General features: G+C 47.7%; 1 protein-coding gene across 4 annotated transcripts in view; it reads left to right on the top strand.

Annotated features, from left to right (window-relative positions):
- LOC118502922 overlaps window positions 1-13,024 on the top strand; it is a 70,557-nt gene extending 57,533 nt beyond the window's left edge. For all 4 annotated transcript variants that reach the window (XM_036035657.1, XM_036035658.1, XM_036035660.1 and 1 more), the window contains exons 4-8: window positions 6,016-6,214; window positions 6,298-6,383; window positions 6,462-6,591; window positions 6,668-6,793; window positions 6,866-13,024. In XM_036035657.1, the coding sequence (XP_035891550.1) occupies window positions 6,016-6,214; window positions 6,298-6,383; window positions 6,462-6,591; window positions 6,668-6,793; window positions 6,866-9,781 (3,457 nt within the window). In that variant the 3' untranslated portion in view covers window positions 9,782-13,024. The remainder of the gene's footprint in view (window positions 1-6,015; window positions 6,215-6,297; window positions 6,384-6,461; window positions 6,592-6,667; window positions 6,794-6,865) is intronic.
- Window positions 13,025-13,828: the final 804 nt, after the last annotated feature.

Here is a 13,828-nt window from a genome sequence, read left to right as displayed (position 1 = left end):
TCTTATGCTGATGGTGTACAATAATCCCAAGACATTTTCACCCTGGCGTTTGCCTTATCTCGGGCATGCTCGTTTAAAGTAGAAGTTTTCCTGGTATCATTGTTTGGTAACATTGTTCTTTAAGATCTTGATAACTATTCTTAATAATTCTTCAAATGTTAGTGTCCAAACGTGTTAACGATTGCAAAACCTCTAGACAAGTCATCATGACAAGGTCCACAAAGGAATAAATTACCTCTTCTTGAAGTGAATCCGGAAAATTGTCGCTTCCTGCTTAACGTTTGCCCGGGTTGATGATCGCAAGCCCCATTGGATCTCGATTACATCAACCTGAGCATTATGGTTGTTTCGGTTGCAGCCGGTAACCAGCCACCATAAAGTGCAGTGATTAGGAGAGGACCGGTGGCACGTTTCGATGCGCTGCTGCTGCTGCTGCTCCACCACAATGACACCCACCTATATATCTACTTTGTTTCGTTCGATTATGTCGGCCCCGGGGTGGCGTGGTTTACGCGAGGAAGTTACGCGAACGTGAGGGACCTGCTCGAAGGCGATGTAATCCATCGCAAAACCGCATAACTTGGGCCCTGCCGACTAGCCGGTCGTAGTCGCCGATCGGATGGCCATAATACCATAGCCGGGGCCCGCAACCCGATGGTGTGGAAAAGAAATGGCTCGCCGTGGGGAAAGATGGTCGCCGATATTGTGATTGGGGGCGCGAAGCGGAAAATGAAGGTGCAATGGGAAGAAAAACCGGTTGACCGCCTTCAGCGTAATCGGCAGGGAAACAGGGAGGGGGCACAGGAAAATGGGGGAAAACAAGCGCACACTGTGGTCGACGGGTACATGTTTTTTCCCCCCTGCAGAGAGGAAAATCTTACGGAGTCGGATTGGCGAATCTAAGCATGTTTCATGAGCTGTGCAGCAAAAGTAAGGACAACAAAGGCACGGTTAGACTTGCTTCGCTGATCGGGCACTGATTAACGCCATATCCACGACAGTGCCGAAATCGGATTATGGGACGATTAACATTTCGGGACCTAGTTCCGGGAGACCGTGACCAACAAAACGGTACGATGACGAGCCTTCTGACCTGAATTTGTGTCATTTTCATCGCGTCATTTCCTCGTAATGATTGGGATTTTACGCGAAAACCAGGCGAAAAACAAAAGCCCCCAAAAGAAAAGAAATGGTTAACATTAGCACACATTGCTCTCTTACATATGGTACGGTGGGGCCAGGTTGTCGATGCGACTCCGGGCACCAAAACAAGGGCAGCAACATCGCGCTGGTTTCTTTGGCTCCTTTTTTTGATCGTCTTTCTCTCTCAAACCAAAAAAAAAACACTGATGTCCGACATACAAGAGCCAACGAACGATATGTCGAAATGGTTCCACCTTCTCCCGCGTTTTCCACCTTCGCCATCCACGCCGCAGAAGAAATGCACTCTAATTATCTCATCAACACCTGCGATCGTATGATGCTGCTTGGATGATGCGCCAAGCACAGGAGGATCGTCTGCATTCGCGGGCCGCTCGATCTGGGCCAACATCGAAACAACTGACCGAAAATCCCTGCCACTGCACGGGGCAGACCTCGCGCATGGGGAAGAAAAGATAGAAAGTCGAATGTGCCAGAGCCCCCTGCTGTACGTATGTATGTAAGGCTTTCGGCTGTGTGGGCCGTGTAGACCGAAATGTACTTATTATGCTGCGCGATGTGCTAATGTGGAAGCGTTGGTGCTGATTGCTTTATGTTAGGGGGTTTGCCAGGAGCGCCAACCTGGTGGATGCCAGATTATGTCCGTCTGAAGGAGAGTGTTGGGCACCTCGGTTCTTCGGTGTAGTTTGTGTGGGAAGCCAAGCCACTTTTAGGTGCTATTTGGAGAGCAAATGAATGAAAGATCTTGAAAAGGAAGATCTTGAAAAGGTAAAAATAATGAAAAATGTTGGAAGAATCACAGTTTTATTGTCTCAAAGACTGAATTACTGATATTAATATCTAGCAGATATTGCAAGGACTGCGATCTAAAGTTTAACAATTTGTAACACTGTACTATCAGATGGTTTTGATAGAGAAATTAATCGAAAATCAGATCAATAATTGAGGAGACGTAGATCAGGCATTCTGCTTATTATTTGGCCCTACAACCACAAGGGCTCTTTGCCTGCCATTTCTAGCCTCCCTTGACTCGATCGTAGCTGCATAGTCAGTTCTGCGTACGTAGCGGTGGTCCGGACGGCATTCGATCCCTGGCCCTGCCTTGTGGAGTCTTGGACCGCATCTACCATCGACAACTTTCCAGGTTTTCCAGGCGCCCAAGAGATTTATTAGGAATAAATCAGGAGGTTGCTGTCGAGATACACAGCCTGGTCGTTTAACTAAAATATTTCAAAAATACAGCTTGGCAACTGTTGTCCTAGGAATGAACCAAGGATTCTGTTCCAATAAATTGCCGACTTAACCTCACATATGGTTCACATTTCAATCAATAATTCTCAACCATTTTTTGAATATCTAAGAATTATCTCGAAATAGTATATGATTTTGTACAAGCTCCGTTGCTTCATTTCTTTTTATAGCTCCATAATGCCGCGTGTTATCTCTTATTGTTTGCCCATCTTAAACATAGCATAATTGTATCAATTATCACCATCTCGCCGCGAACAATTTACTGCTTCCCACGCAACGCTTTCTGACTATCCATTCCAACCACCACAGAACGGCTTGCTCTTGAGACGATCGGAAAACACGTGTGTACAACCACTTCTGTCCAGCGTAAAGCCGGTGCCGCAGCACGATCGGCAAACTGATTCTGAGTGTGCCAAGCTCTCCTGAACAGGGGCTCTCAGGAAGCACGTTTCTCGAGCAGCACTTGTAGCTGTACCAGCGCCAATTACCAAACTTTGCCGTGTTGAGATTGGTTCCATTCCTGTTGGCGTGAATCGGAATCGGCAAAACTGGAGAATTGTGTTAATTGCCACTACCGCATTACCTAGATTTTGGGTGGCTAGAATTGAGCGTAGCTAAGCTGATGGATCATTCTCCGGGCTCGAATGCGGAAGAATACCGTACGAAGCGCGCACGTTGTTAAAGGTTAGCTAAAGTGGTAAGCAGGCAACACTTGTCGGCATGCTACAGAGACATGCTAATCGTACGCCTGGGGTGGGATCTTCGTGGGCTACGGTCGGGCTGCTGGATGTAAGTACTTGAGTCGGGTCGGGTACGGAAAACAATCTGTTGGCGAAATGAATTCGTAACTAGCTATATCTTTCAAGAGCTGTAACGATCGCTGCGCTACTCATCTAAAATTTTAATTTTGGGGAGATGAAGAAAACCGGGGCCGGCAAAGGTTTTTCCTCCCCTTTTTGTCCCGCACAACAAAAGCGAAAGCTGCAAACTGTCTCCGAAAACCCGTTCGGCTAGCACAATTTTGCCACCGGCAGGCAGCGCTGTGAATCATGTCACGAAGTCACGAACATGACCAGTTTTCCTCTAAACGCCCGCCCGCAGGCTTATCGAATTGCGGGTGCGGAAAAATGCTGCCCGTGCCGGGCGGATGGGGCGGAAAATAAAACCAGTTTGCAGTTGGAAAAATGGCTGCAGGTCGTTTTCCGGGGTTGTGTGCTCACAGACGATCAGGAAGTACCAGTGCGGTAGATTGATATGGACAACGGCAGCATCAGGCATGTTTCGGATCTGAGCGTCTAATGTGGCCCTTGCGTGGAGCAGTAGCTCATATTTGGAATTGCGGAAACGATGTGACGTGTTTATTCAATCACCACAGCATCACACGTGTGGTACGTTCGAAGTTGTGACTAGCAGCTGTAAACAAGTTATTACAGATGTTCCACGGATATCGAGTGTGAAGAGTGCTGCTACTGACCTGCTGTAAGGGATATGTTTGTTCGTCTATTATGGCTGTAATTTCTTGATTGATGTATGGTGGATTTTTTGCATTCTGACTACAGTGATAAGATCCTTCTGCAAGTCACTATGAATGAATATCTCACAGTGGAATCGCTGGGACGTGATCGTCACCTCACTGGATCTCTGCTTTGTGTATCTCCACAGTCCGATCTGTCAGACGGTGTCCGACTGGCGCCATATTTCATCTCGTCATGCGATGTTTCCCTTGACCCAGATGAGGGGAAGCTCCATATTTGGAATGTTTTCTGTTTTTGGAGTAAATTCGGCCCGTGCCCGCTAACAAGGGCTTCCGAAACGACGAAGGAAGAAGGGTACAGCGCACCACGGGAAGGTTCAACGACAGCGTTGATCCGGTCATGCCGAGTGGAATGTGTTAAAATATGTGCTGCCTGCACAACGACGCCAACCAAGCTAACGCCAGCCGCTAGTGATGGAAATTGGTTGGTATCCGTGTTTTTTTGTTCTTCCACCCCGTAAACTTCAGGCTGACCTTCGCATTACGATCGTCACGACGAAGGGAACAAACTTGCCTTTTGTTACGCATTTAAAACCGAACTTCTTGGGTGGGTTGGAGCGGTTAGTTTGCGGCGATGATACTTTAGTGCCTCTGGCTTGGCAACGTCGATGTCGAGGTGTGACTTCCGGGCACATAAATAGACCGGATGCTGTGGCTGAGAAAAGCTGCGATGAGATACTTCCTATCGTGCGTACTGCCAGCCAGCCAGCCAGCTCGCTTCATTGTTTCCGAATGATGCAGCATCGCGAGCGAAAGTCGGAAGCAACTGGTGTCGGACCATTGTTATGACGAGCAAACGGGAGAAGGGCGGTTCGGCCAGGGCGAACGCAACGATGATCGACGGACGTTCGTTGACCGGACGGTCAAGTTTGGAATGGCGGTTTCTTCCCGTACCGCAAAACGGTGTCTGTACAAGACTGACGTACCGGAGGTCAGCAGGAATCCGTTAAGTAACACAGATTCTTGGGATTTCCCAGCCCGGGCGAAATAGATCAGGACAGGACAGGAGATCATCGGCTAAACGGTTGCGGTGTAAAACAGTGGGAAACAGCTCGCGAGCAGATGGACCACGGTTGGAGATTTCCTCTTGTCCGGTTGTCGTTATTGTCTTGCTGTGTGGTTGTAGTAGTGACTGCATCAAATAGCAGAGAACATCGTCTACTTTTTGTGATCCGATATTATATAAATCCATTAAATCCACTTTAATCCATAAAAAACCAGACATAATCGTTATTATGCGACCGGTAAACTATTGTAAAATCAAATCGAATGTAAAAAAAACCTACAGTCAATAAAATCGACGCGATTGCTTAAACATTAGTGCCCGTTGCTTTCATCTCGCTTGGTCGTCATTACAAAATTTTCACATTTCCACAGTTTGTGTCCGTATTTTAGGTTTTGTTTTTCTTTCGCTCCCCCTTTAATAACGACACCTTGATTAATGAAGTCAACAATCGACTCTCGGGCTTATGCAATTGCACACCGATCAAAACCGCACGGCAAAAGACCGATCAGATGTGCCCTGAAGGGATCGTGCCAGAGAAAATTCGCTTCATCTGGACGCCGAAAACGATTGGACGCGTACCGTTTTCGGTATGTCGTAAGTGGCTCGAGAAGACATTATCATCATTAATTAAGGCAAAACTTTAGGAAAGGAGTGGAACAAAAAAAAACCTTCAGATCACGCCAATCGAACCACTTTTGAATTATTACTGCACTGTCAGTTCCGCTTCCGACCGCCCGACGCTTTCTTTGGGCCGTCGGAAATCATGCGTTGTAAAATGATCACATTTAATGGTTTATGTATGATCGAATCGCGTCGTTGAGCAAACAATCAATAATGCAAGACTTTCTGCTTATGTCGGCATTGGATTAGACAATGCTTGTTAGTTGATCAGGAAATCGTTGCAAGTTACGTTGCGGTATTATTAATCGCAAATAGGATTACTAGAACGTTTCCGAGAACGAGTTTGTCGTGTGGGAACTGCATCATCAATCCACATCCACATGTCACATCCAGCAGATCAAGTTGCTAACCAGCGAAAATTCCTTTTTCTTCCCATCGACAGGTTTATGGGCGTCTGCGTGCAGGAAGGACAGTTGCACGCCCTCACGGAGTACATCGAGGAAGGTTCACTGGAGCAGCTGATCGCGAACAAGGCACAGTACCTTCCGGCCCTTTGGAAGATAAGAATCGCACTGGGGATTGCTCGTGGCATGCAGTACGTACACGATGTCGGTATCTTCCATCGCGATCTTACGAGCAAGGTATGGAGAGTCGTTATCAAAGTGATCAACTTTCGGGTTTTTATTGAATTTCTAATGAACCTTTCTTTATCTATATTCCACAGAACGTGCTTGTGAAACGGTTACCGGATGGTATGTTCGATGCAGTAGTCGGAGATTTTGGGCTAGCAGCTAACATCCCCCGAAAGTGGTTAGTAGTACACAAGACTCTCCAACACTAGTCCCATTGGAGGAGGTGTATGATTGAACATTCTACTCTTCATTTTAGTGGCAAACCTCGCCTTGATACTGTTGGCTCACCGTACTGGATGAGTCCGGAGTGTCTGAAAGGACAGTGGTACGATCAAACCAGTGATGTATTCTCCTTTGGAATAATATTGTGTGAATTAATAGCTCGGGTAAGCGACCTGTTTAAGGCTGCCGAATGAACTGCAAGACATTACTCCGCTAACGCTCCAATTTTGTTCAACACAGATTGAGGCAGATCCGGACATTATGCCCAGAACTGATACGTTCGGTTTGGACTACATTGCTTTTGCCGATGTGTGTCCAAACGACACGCCACCGGCGTTTTTAAGACTGGCCTTCTATTGTTGTACTGTAAGTATGCGATTCCCTACACCGTCTCGGGATGCCAACTAACCTTTCTTTGACGCTACTCTTTCGTTTAAGTATGATCCAAAGAGTCGACCAACGTTCACGGAGTGTGTGAAAAAGTGTACACTGCTGTCGGATGTATGCGAGGATAGCTACAACCATCTGCAGCAACAGCAACAGGCACACTATCGCATGAACCTAGCTAACGGAAGTGCGATCTCGAACGGTGTTGGCGTGAACGGGCTGAACGGTTCGACCAGCAGCAGCTCCGAACCGGTACCAGCGGTGAGCGAAAACGCTTCCACCGGCAGCAGCGGTGGCAGCAACACGTCAACCCCGTCCGGTAGTGGGGAATACTCACAAAACCCGCTCCACCACCGGCGCTCGCTGTCGGAGAATGTGATCGTATTCCCACCGCACACGACGCCCAGTGATAAGGCACGGTATCACATGTACCAGCGAGGGAACTCGGTAGTTCGGCCGGCCGAACCAGCAATCCCGGAATCGCCCACCTACTCCAACCAAACGCTGCGCAAGGTCGCGGAAACGATGCTGCTCAAGGACTCGCAGTACAAGCCGCGCGCCAAAACGGAACAGGGCAGCGGGCCGAAAGCGAACCCGTTCAGTGCGCTGTCGCAGCTGAAGGGTGTGAAAAAGATTCTCGGACCCAAACCGGCCGTAACGACGTACAGTTCGGGTGATTTGTTTAGCTCGTGCTTCGAAATATCGGCACCCTACTTCCGGGCCTGGAACTCGGTGCAAAACCAGATCGTGCGAAATGCGCGCGACGGTAGAAGCTGTACGGGGCTGGCAAGTGTCAGCGGGTCCAATTCGGGCGGTAGCAATAGCGAGGGCCAGCCGAAGAGTTTGCCGAACTCACCCACCTCACCGCGCAAGGAGTATGGCGAGGAGGACGACGAGCACAGTATGGCGGGTGGTGGTGGTGCGCTAGCGAACGAGTACCGCAAAGTGTCGCTCGGAAACGTGCGCAAATATCGGGCCAGCTTCACCGAACTCTCTAGTCATCCACTGTACAAGAGTGGCCAAATTGAGACTGAAGTAACGGGTGCCGGCACGGTGCCGGGCGCGTTAAAGGCGCCCAATGCGGGTAAAGCGGCTGCGGCTACCACCAGTATTGGCGGTGCGGCGCCATCAAACACAGTCAATTTAGCTACGGCCAAGAAAATGTCCAACGGTAGCGTGAAACCTATAATGCCTTCCATCGTGTCCGAGGATCCTGCTGACGAGGAGCTGGAACTGAATGAAGAGGAGTCAAAGCCGGTGATTAAACACGTGAAAGCTCCCAGCCAAACGGCGCACAGTCTGGTTCATTTGTGTGGCAGCAATAATGGGGATAGTGGCACGGAAGAAGGTCAGGACGGTGCAAGCTGTGATGGAGAATCGACCCAGCTGGACGATGAGGAGGAAGAGGAAGAAGAAGAGGTTGTGGTGGTTAGGCAGAAGAGTGAGGGCGGTGAGCAGAGGATGGTAGAAGAGCGACTGCTAAACGCCGCAACTGGCACAACCATTATTGGAGAACCGAGTACGATAGGCGTCAGTGGGAAGGAAGCGTGTGCGGAAGGTGACGGAGTGTTTGAGGCACCGCGTATTCTCACCCGACGGGGATCGACCGAGAGTGGATTCTTTTCCTGTCTCAACGAAGACTTTGGCACGTACAAATCTTCTCCCTGCTGCTGCCTGGAGCAGATTGCACACTTTGAATCGACCGATCGGCTGTCCATGTGTCGGTGTATATACGCTGGAGCATCGACGCTAGCTAGCGGAGGACCCGGGACAGGCTCGAGTGGTACGCCTGCCGACGGTTTGACCGGTCTAATGTCCAACCAGACGCTAAACGATAGCTCAAGTATACTGTTCTTCGATGACAGCTCGACCACGGTCAGTTCACTGCGAAGTATGGACGATTTGGAGCTTTCGGATTCAATTCGCAAGCGGTTCAACCATCACCACCATCACCACCTGCACCATCTGCATCCGGCCCATCATCAGCTGCACAGTCGGCACCATCACGTGCTGAGCAATGTGGACATTGACGCGCGTTCGATCGACATGGGTCTGATCAATCGATTGGCGCTCGATTCGGAAATTAGCAGCATGATCCAGAAGAACCAGTTTACCAACCAGCTGCTGTACTGCAAAAACCGTTCGTCATCGATATTCACCGACAGCTCGGACGATATCAGCAGCCTAGCCGGTTCGGACTCGCTGCTGTGGGATGATCGGTCGTGCAGCAACATGCCCAACACCCGCTCGGCCCAGATCGCCAAGATCGTCGAGTACTTCGAGCGCAAGGGCCAAACATTCAAACCATTCACTGTACCTGATACGCTTCAGCTGGGCGCGTCCGCCTCCGGGAGCCACTGCGGTGGCCCGGGTAGTTCGGTACACCTTCAGCATCATCACCATCACCACCATCATTATCATCGTGCGCCTAGTGCGGCCTATTCGACGGGTGCGACCGCATCGCCCTGTATTGCGATGAGCGGTGGCACGAATGGCGCCAACGGAGCCACACCACTAGCAACACCAAATGGAACAGCAGTCATCAACGGCGAGGCAGGACGAACGCATGCTTCCAGCGCTGCTGCTGCGGCGACTGCAGCCAACAACGCAAAGCTATCGCAGGCCGAACTGAAGCAACGGTTCGAGTACGAAGCGTTCTGTCTGGAGCTGGAACGGAAGCAGCAAGCGTCGGGAGCCGTTCCCAACGCTCCCCAGATTCGGCTCAACAACATCTGCGAAGGAAACGTGCGCTCGAAGTTGCAGCTGTTCGATAAGCTGAAGCAGCAGGGTGCCGCCGCTACGACAGCCGCGGCAACGGCTAACGGCATCCCGCAGGCGAGTAGTAGCACCATCTGCAATGGCAGCGGTAGTAGCAATAACGGTAGTAGTAATTGCACCGCTGCTGCTACGCACGCCACGAGCAGCAGCACCAGCAACATGAACGGGTTAACCATAATAGATAAGTAGAGAAAGGAGGGTTGGTATCAAGCAAAGTCCTTTATCGCGGCTATTATTACAAGCGCGCAGGAGGCAAGGAGGCTGAGGAAAAAATTGCTATCGCGGATAGCGAAAGTAGTAATATTAACTACCTATCGGTCGAAAAGAAAAAAACTACATCTTTACCTTCAAAATGACGGTTAGCTAGATGTGTTGTGTTGTATGTTATGATCCGTCCTAACCGTCAGTGGACGATTGAGTTAAACACAAAAGCAAATCGAAATGAGAAACCAATGCGCCAAAACAATTCTAACCTAGAACCTGATTGGATGTGTCAAACCAAGCCAACCCGTACAGTTGAAGAGAAGAGAGAGGGAGAGAGAGAGCAAAATAGTATAAATATATATATTTCAATTCTTGCACTAGCAAGTCACTCTTGCCGTCAGGGGCCCGTTCTTGCGCGATAGAAAATTAGGAGCAATAGTTAATAATCCGGTCCATATCCTAGGGTAGTGTCCTGGCAGTCAGAGTGGACGCTGTAGTCGTTATTGTCGTCGGTGCAAATACGATCCCACAGTGTCTCGGCGGAAAGCCCTAGCGCCACAACCATAACGCTCTTTGAGCGAGCGTGTAAATGATCTTCGAGTTCCATCCTTTAAATGAACTAACCACATTTTGCCAAACACTCGACAAGAAAAGGAGGAGGTGAATTTCCCAGTCACACACACACAAAACAATCCGTTAACGAAACAGTGAAACTAATAAGGCAACTAGCAAAGGCTCGAGCGTTGCGCCAGTCGTCTGGTGACGGGATGGGCGCACACCCGTAGCAAGAAGAAGAGTGAATCAATTCGTAAACTTTTTGACGTCCATTTTTTAAGCAAACAATTAATCATTACTGTTGTAGTACACCGAGAGGACAGAGCGAGAGAGCGAGAGAGAGAGGGAGAGATGGAAAAAGCATAGAAAAGAGCAAACTAGTAAAAGACATAGAAAATCCATCTTTTTCGGGTGATAAAAGATTGTAAAAAGGGTTCTGGTTTTATGTGTTTGGGTTTGATCTTCTCATTTCCGTTTCCGATGTCTCCCGCAAAAGGACTGAACGATAGGATGTAGCAGACACACACACACACACGCACTCACACACAGCTGTGCAGAAGAAATAATGCCAAAAATTGCGATCTACACACATTTACCACGGCTCCCATACGAATCAGTACACGACTATGATTTTCGTGGCAGGCGCAATTCTCCTAGGTCTTCCCTTTTGTACCGTGTGTAGGTGCTGCTTGGTGTTTTCTTTTACGTTCGATTCACCACAGCGGTTTACGGTGTTAAGGAGAGACACACTTCAGGAAGTATTTTTTAAAGCCTTATGTCCGCTAAACTAATCCACCCCACTGGCCCTACCTCTGCTAGCAGCCTTCTAAAGCTGCTGCTAGTTCCTTTTCCAGTTCTGTGTACAGTGCTGTTGGTAGGTTATAAAGCAGGCGTCCAATTGGTTTGGAGCAATGCACCCGATTCGAAATAGAAACAGTCGAAGGAATGCGGACGCTTGCTTTATACCCTTCCCGGCACTATACTTTACTGTCGTACAAGTATTCTTCTCTTGTTTTTTTGTTTTCCTTTTCCTTCTTTTTACCACCTAGTAAAGATGGGCATGTTTGCAATATATACTGATTTAGTAGCTACTCATATACGCATAGCAGCTGGATAGAGATTAGTTTGCTGGTGTGCACTATTCTTAAGTTGGGATCATTTACGCTCGGCGAGTAAATAGTACGTAATTAGTGTATTTGAATGCAGTGGCGTTGCATGTATGCTTGAGAGCTGCACTAGGGTGGGTGAGCTATGCTTTCTAACTTGTTTAGACAACCGGCGAACGTTTGGCGGCATGAGATTATTTATTGCTATATTCTCTTCACCTATCACCTATCTAGGGTGATCACCTCTTTGCCACTGCAAGTGATTAGTGCGCACGGTTACGTTGCTTTTTTTTCTGTACGGTGCAAGTGTGCGCACTGTTCGGTTTATAGGCAACAGCATCCAATACCCTTACGTGTCCTTAGTTCGCTTAGGGACTTTACTTATGCTAGGGTTATAAATTGTTTTTTTTTTCCCGTGCTGTAAATAGATTATTTAGAAGAGGTGTGCGAATCCCGTGTTCGTACTAATTTTAAATCACACACACACACAAAGCCACAGACCGACACGGAACCTATGCGTTACAATCATCAGGAACATCAGCAAGTATTACTGAACTATATATGTGTATGTATATGTTTATCAACGTTTCAATTTTTCTGTCGATAAAGCACGGACCGGAGCCGTTAAGTTTCTCGGTCCCCGTTTTAAAAAACCTCCTGGTGGGTCACTCGGAGTGCCCCCCACTCCCCCCACACTACCCCACTACTATTACTACTTCGCAATCGATTCGTAGCCAAACCGCGCCGCGACCCCATCCCGGTCGGGGTGGGAAAGAATTGGAATCCATCCAAGCCCGTCGTACAACCGTACATAAGTGTGTATATTCATCTCTATTATAGAAACCGGTGTCACACACCGCAGTACAACACGCTGTTCGTTTATATACATCAAGAGCAAACTGTTATTTGCCGTTCTTAGGTACACATACACACAGAAAACCCCCCTTTACCACAACGGCGCAGGTTGAACACTAGTGAATGTAAAATAAAAATTAGTAACAAACAAAAACAAACTGTTTTCTTCTGCTACCGCCTGTAAGGTGGTCATTGTATGCAGGGCAAATTGTGGCAAGAAAGGATAAACTCTTTCACCAATTTACACACACACACACAAAATTGTTGCGAGAAGAAAAAAAGAAAGGAAGGGAATTAAAAATGTCTTGCCCCCCACCCCCCCCCCCTTTCCTCGGTCCTTAATAAGGATCAATCCTTCTTCTCTTCCTTCTAAAATGTATCGCTTGTATATAGAAAGTATACAAACTATTAAAAAGTTATTATATATTTGAACGTAATTATTATTGTACCATTCAAAAGCAACAGTCTGAACATCACAGAAGAACCGTACAGAAGGAGAAGGAGGAATAATAGTACAGCGCAGTAACAAATCAAACGAAAACAATAGGTCAAATGGAAAAAAAACAATCCGTGCAGGAAGGAAGAGAAAACAACACACAAACTGTATGTACTTTTCAGCAATGAAACGCAAAGCAGTAAATTCACAACTGTGTCAAACAGCAAATGGATGAGAAATGGAACAAAAATGTTAATAAACATTAGTGAAAAAAGATGTGCCGTGTTGGGTGTTTTTGTGTTGGGTTGATTTGGGTGTATGGCAGAGCTCTCTTATGATCCGAAACGTGCCGATACTAGCTAGTCCTTATGATTGTTGAAAGAAAGGGGCCTTGATTCGCGCTTTATTGGGTTGAAGGACGTTCGGCGAACCAATTGGCAAACTAATGGCTAAAAGGCAGGGAAAAAAAATTCTAGGCCTGTTGCCTCGTTTTTTTAAAGCAGTTCAAACACTGAGTACAACCTCTTTATCAGCTCAAGCTGTCGCGTATTTCGCGTACCGTTGTCCGCCTCTGGACAAACCTTTTTCTTGATGGAGAAAAATTAGCGGCTCTCTCTAACTGAGAGGGTAATGGCAGAATAGGCGGCCTCCTAGGGCTTCTAGGGACAATCTCCACATAGGTTAATTGATCTGGCCGGTTTTAATACGGCAGAACCGAGGTTCAAATCTTATTCATTCCTTTCCCCCGTAGTGAGGCTAGTGTATTCAACCACGTGATATCAATAATCCTAGTAAGCCAGAAATGGCAGGCGCATACACCAGGATGTCGTTAAGCCAAGTAAAGAGAGAAAGAGGGAATCGGCGTGGCCGTACTGCTAAAAAAATGAAAATATATGGGAAGCCGTCAAAAAACCTCGGAAAAGTGTCGAAAAACTTCAGAATATTCTGTATTCTATAAGTAACGCAATCTGCAGCACGTGATCCTCGGAGACTTGATTTGCAGTATAGGCGACGAACCTGTTGCTTGCTCGAAATGGTATAACGCTCTGTATTTAACAAATATTTAAATATTAAAAGTAT

Source organism: Anopheles stephensi, chromosome 2 (assembly GCF_013141755.1).
Source record: "Anopheles stephensi strain Indian chromosome 2, UCI_ANSTEP_V1.0, whole genome shotgun sequence".
Lineage (NCBI taxonomy): Eukaryota > Metazoa > Arthropoda > Insecta > Diptera > Culicidae > Anopheles > Anopheles stephensi.
The sequence above is the reverse complement of the archived record's forward strand: the minus strand, read 5'-3'. Positions and strand labels throughout refer to the sequence as shown.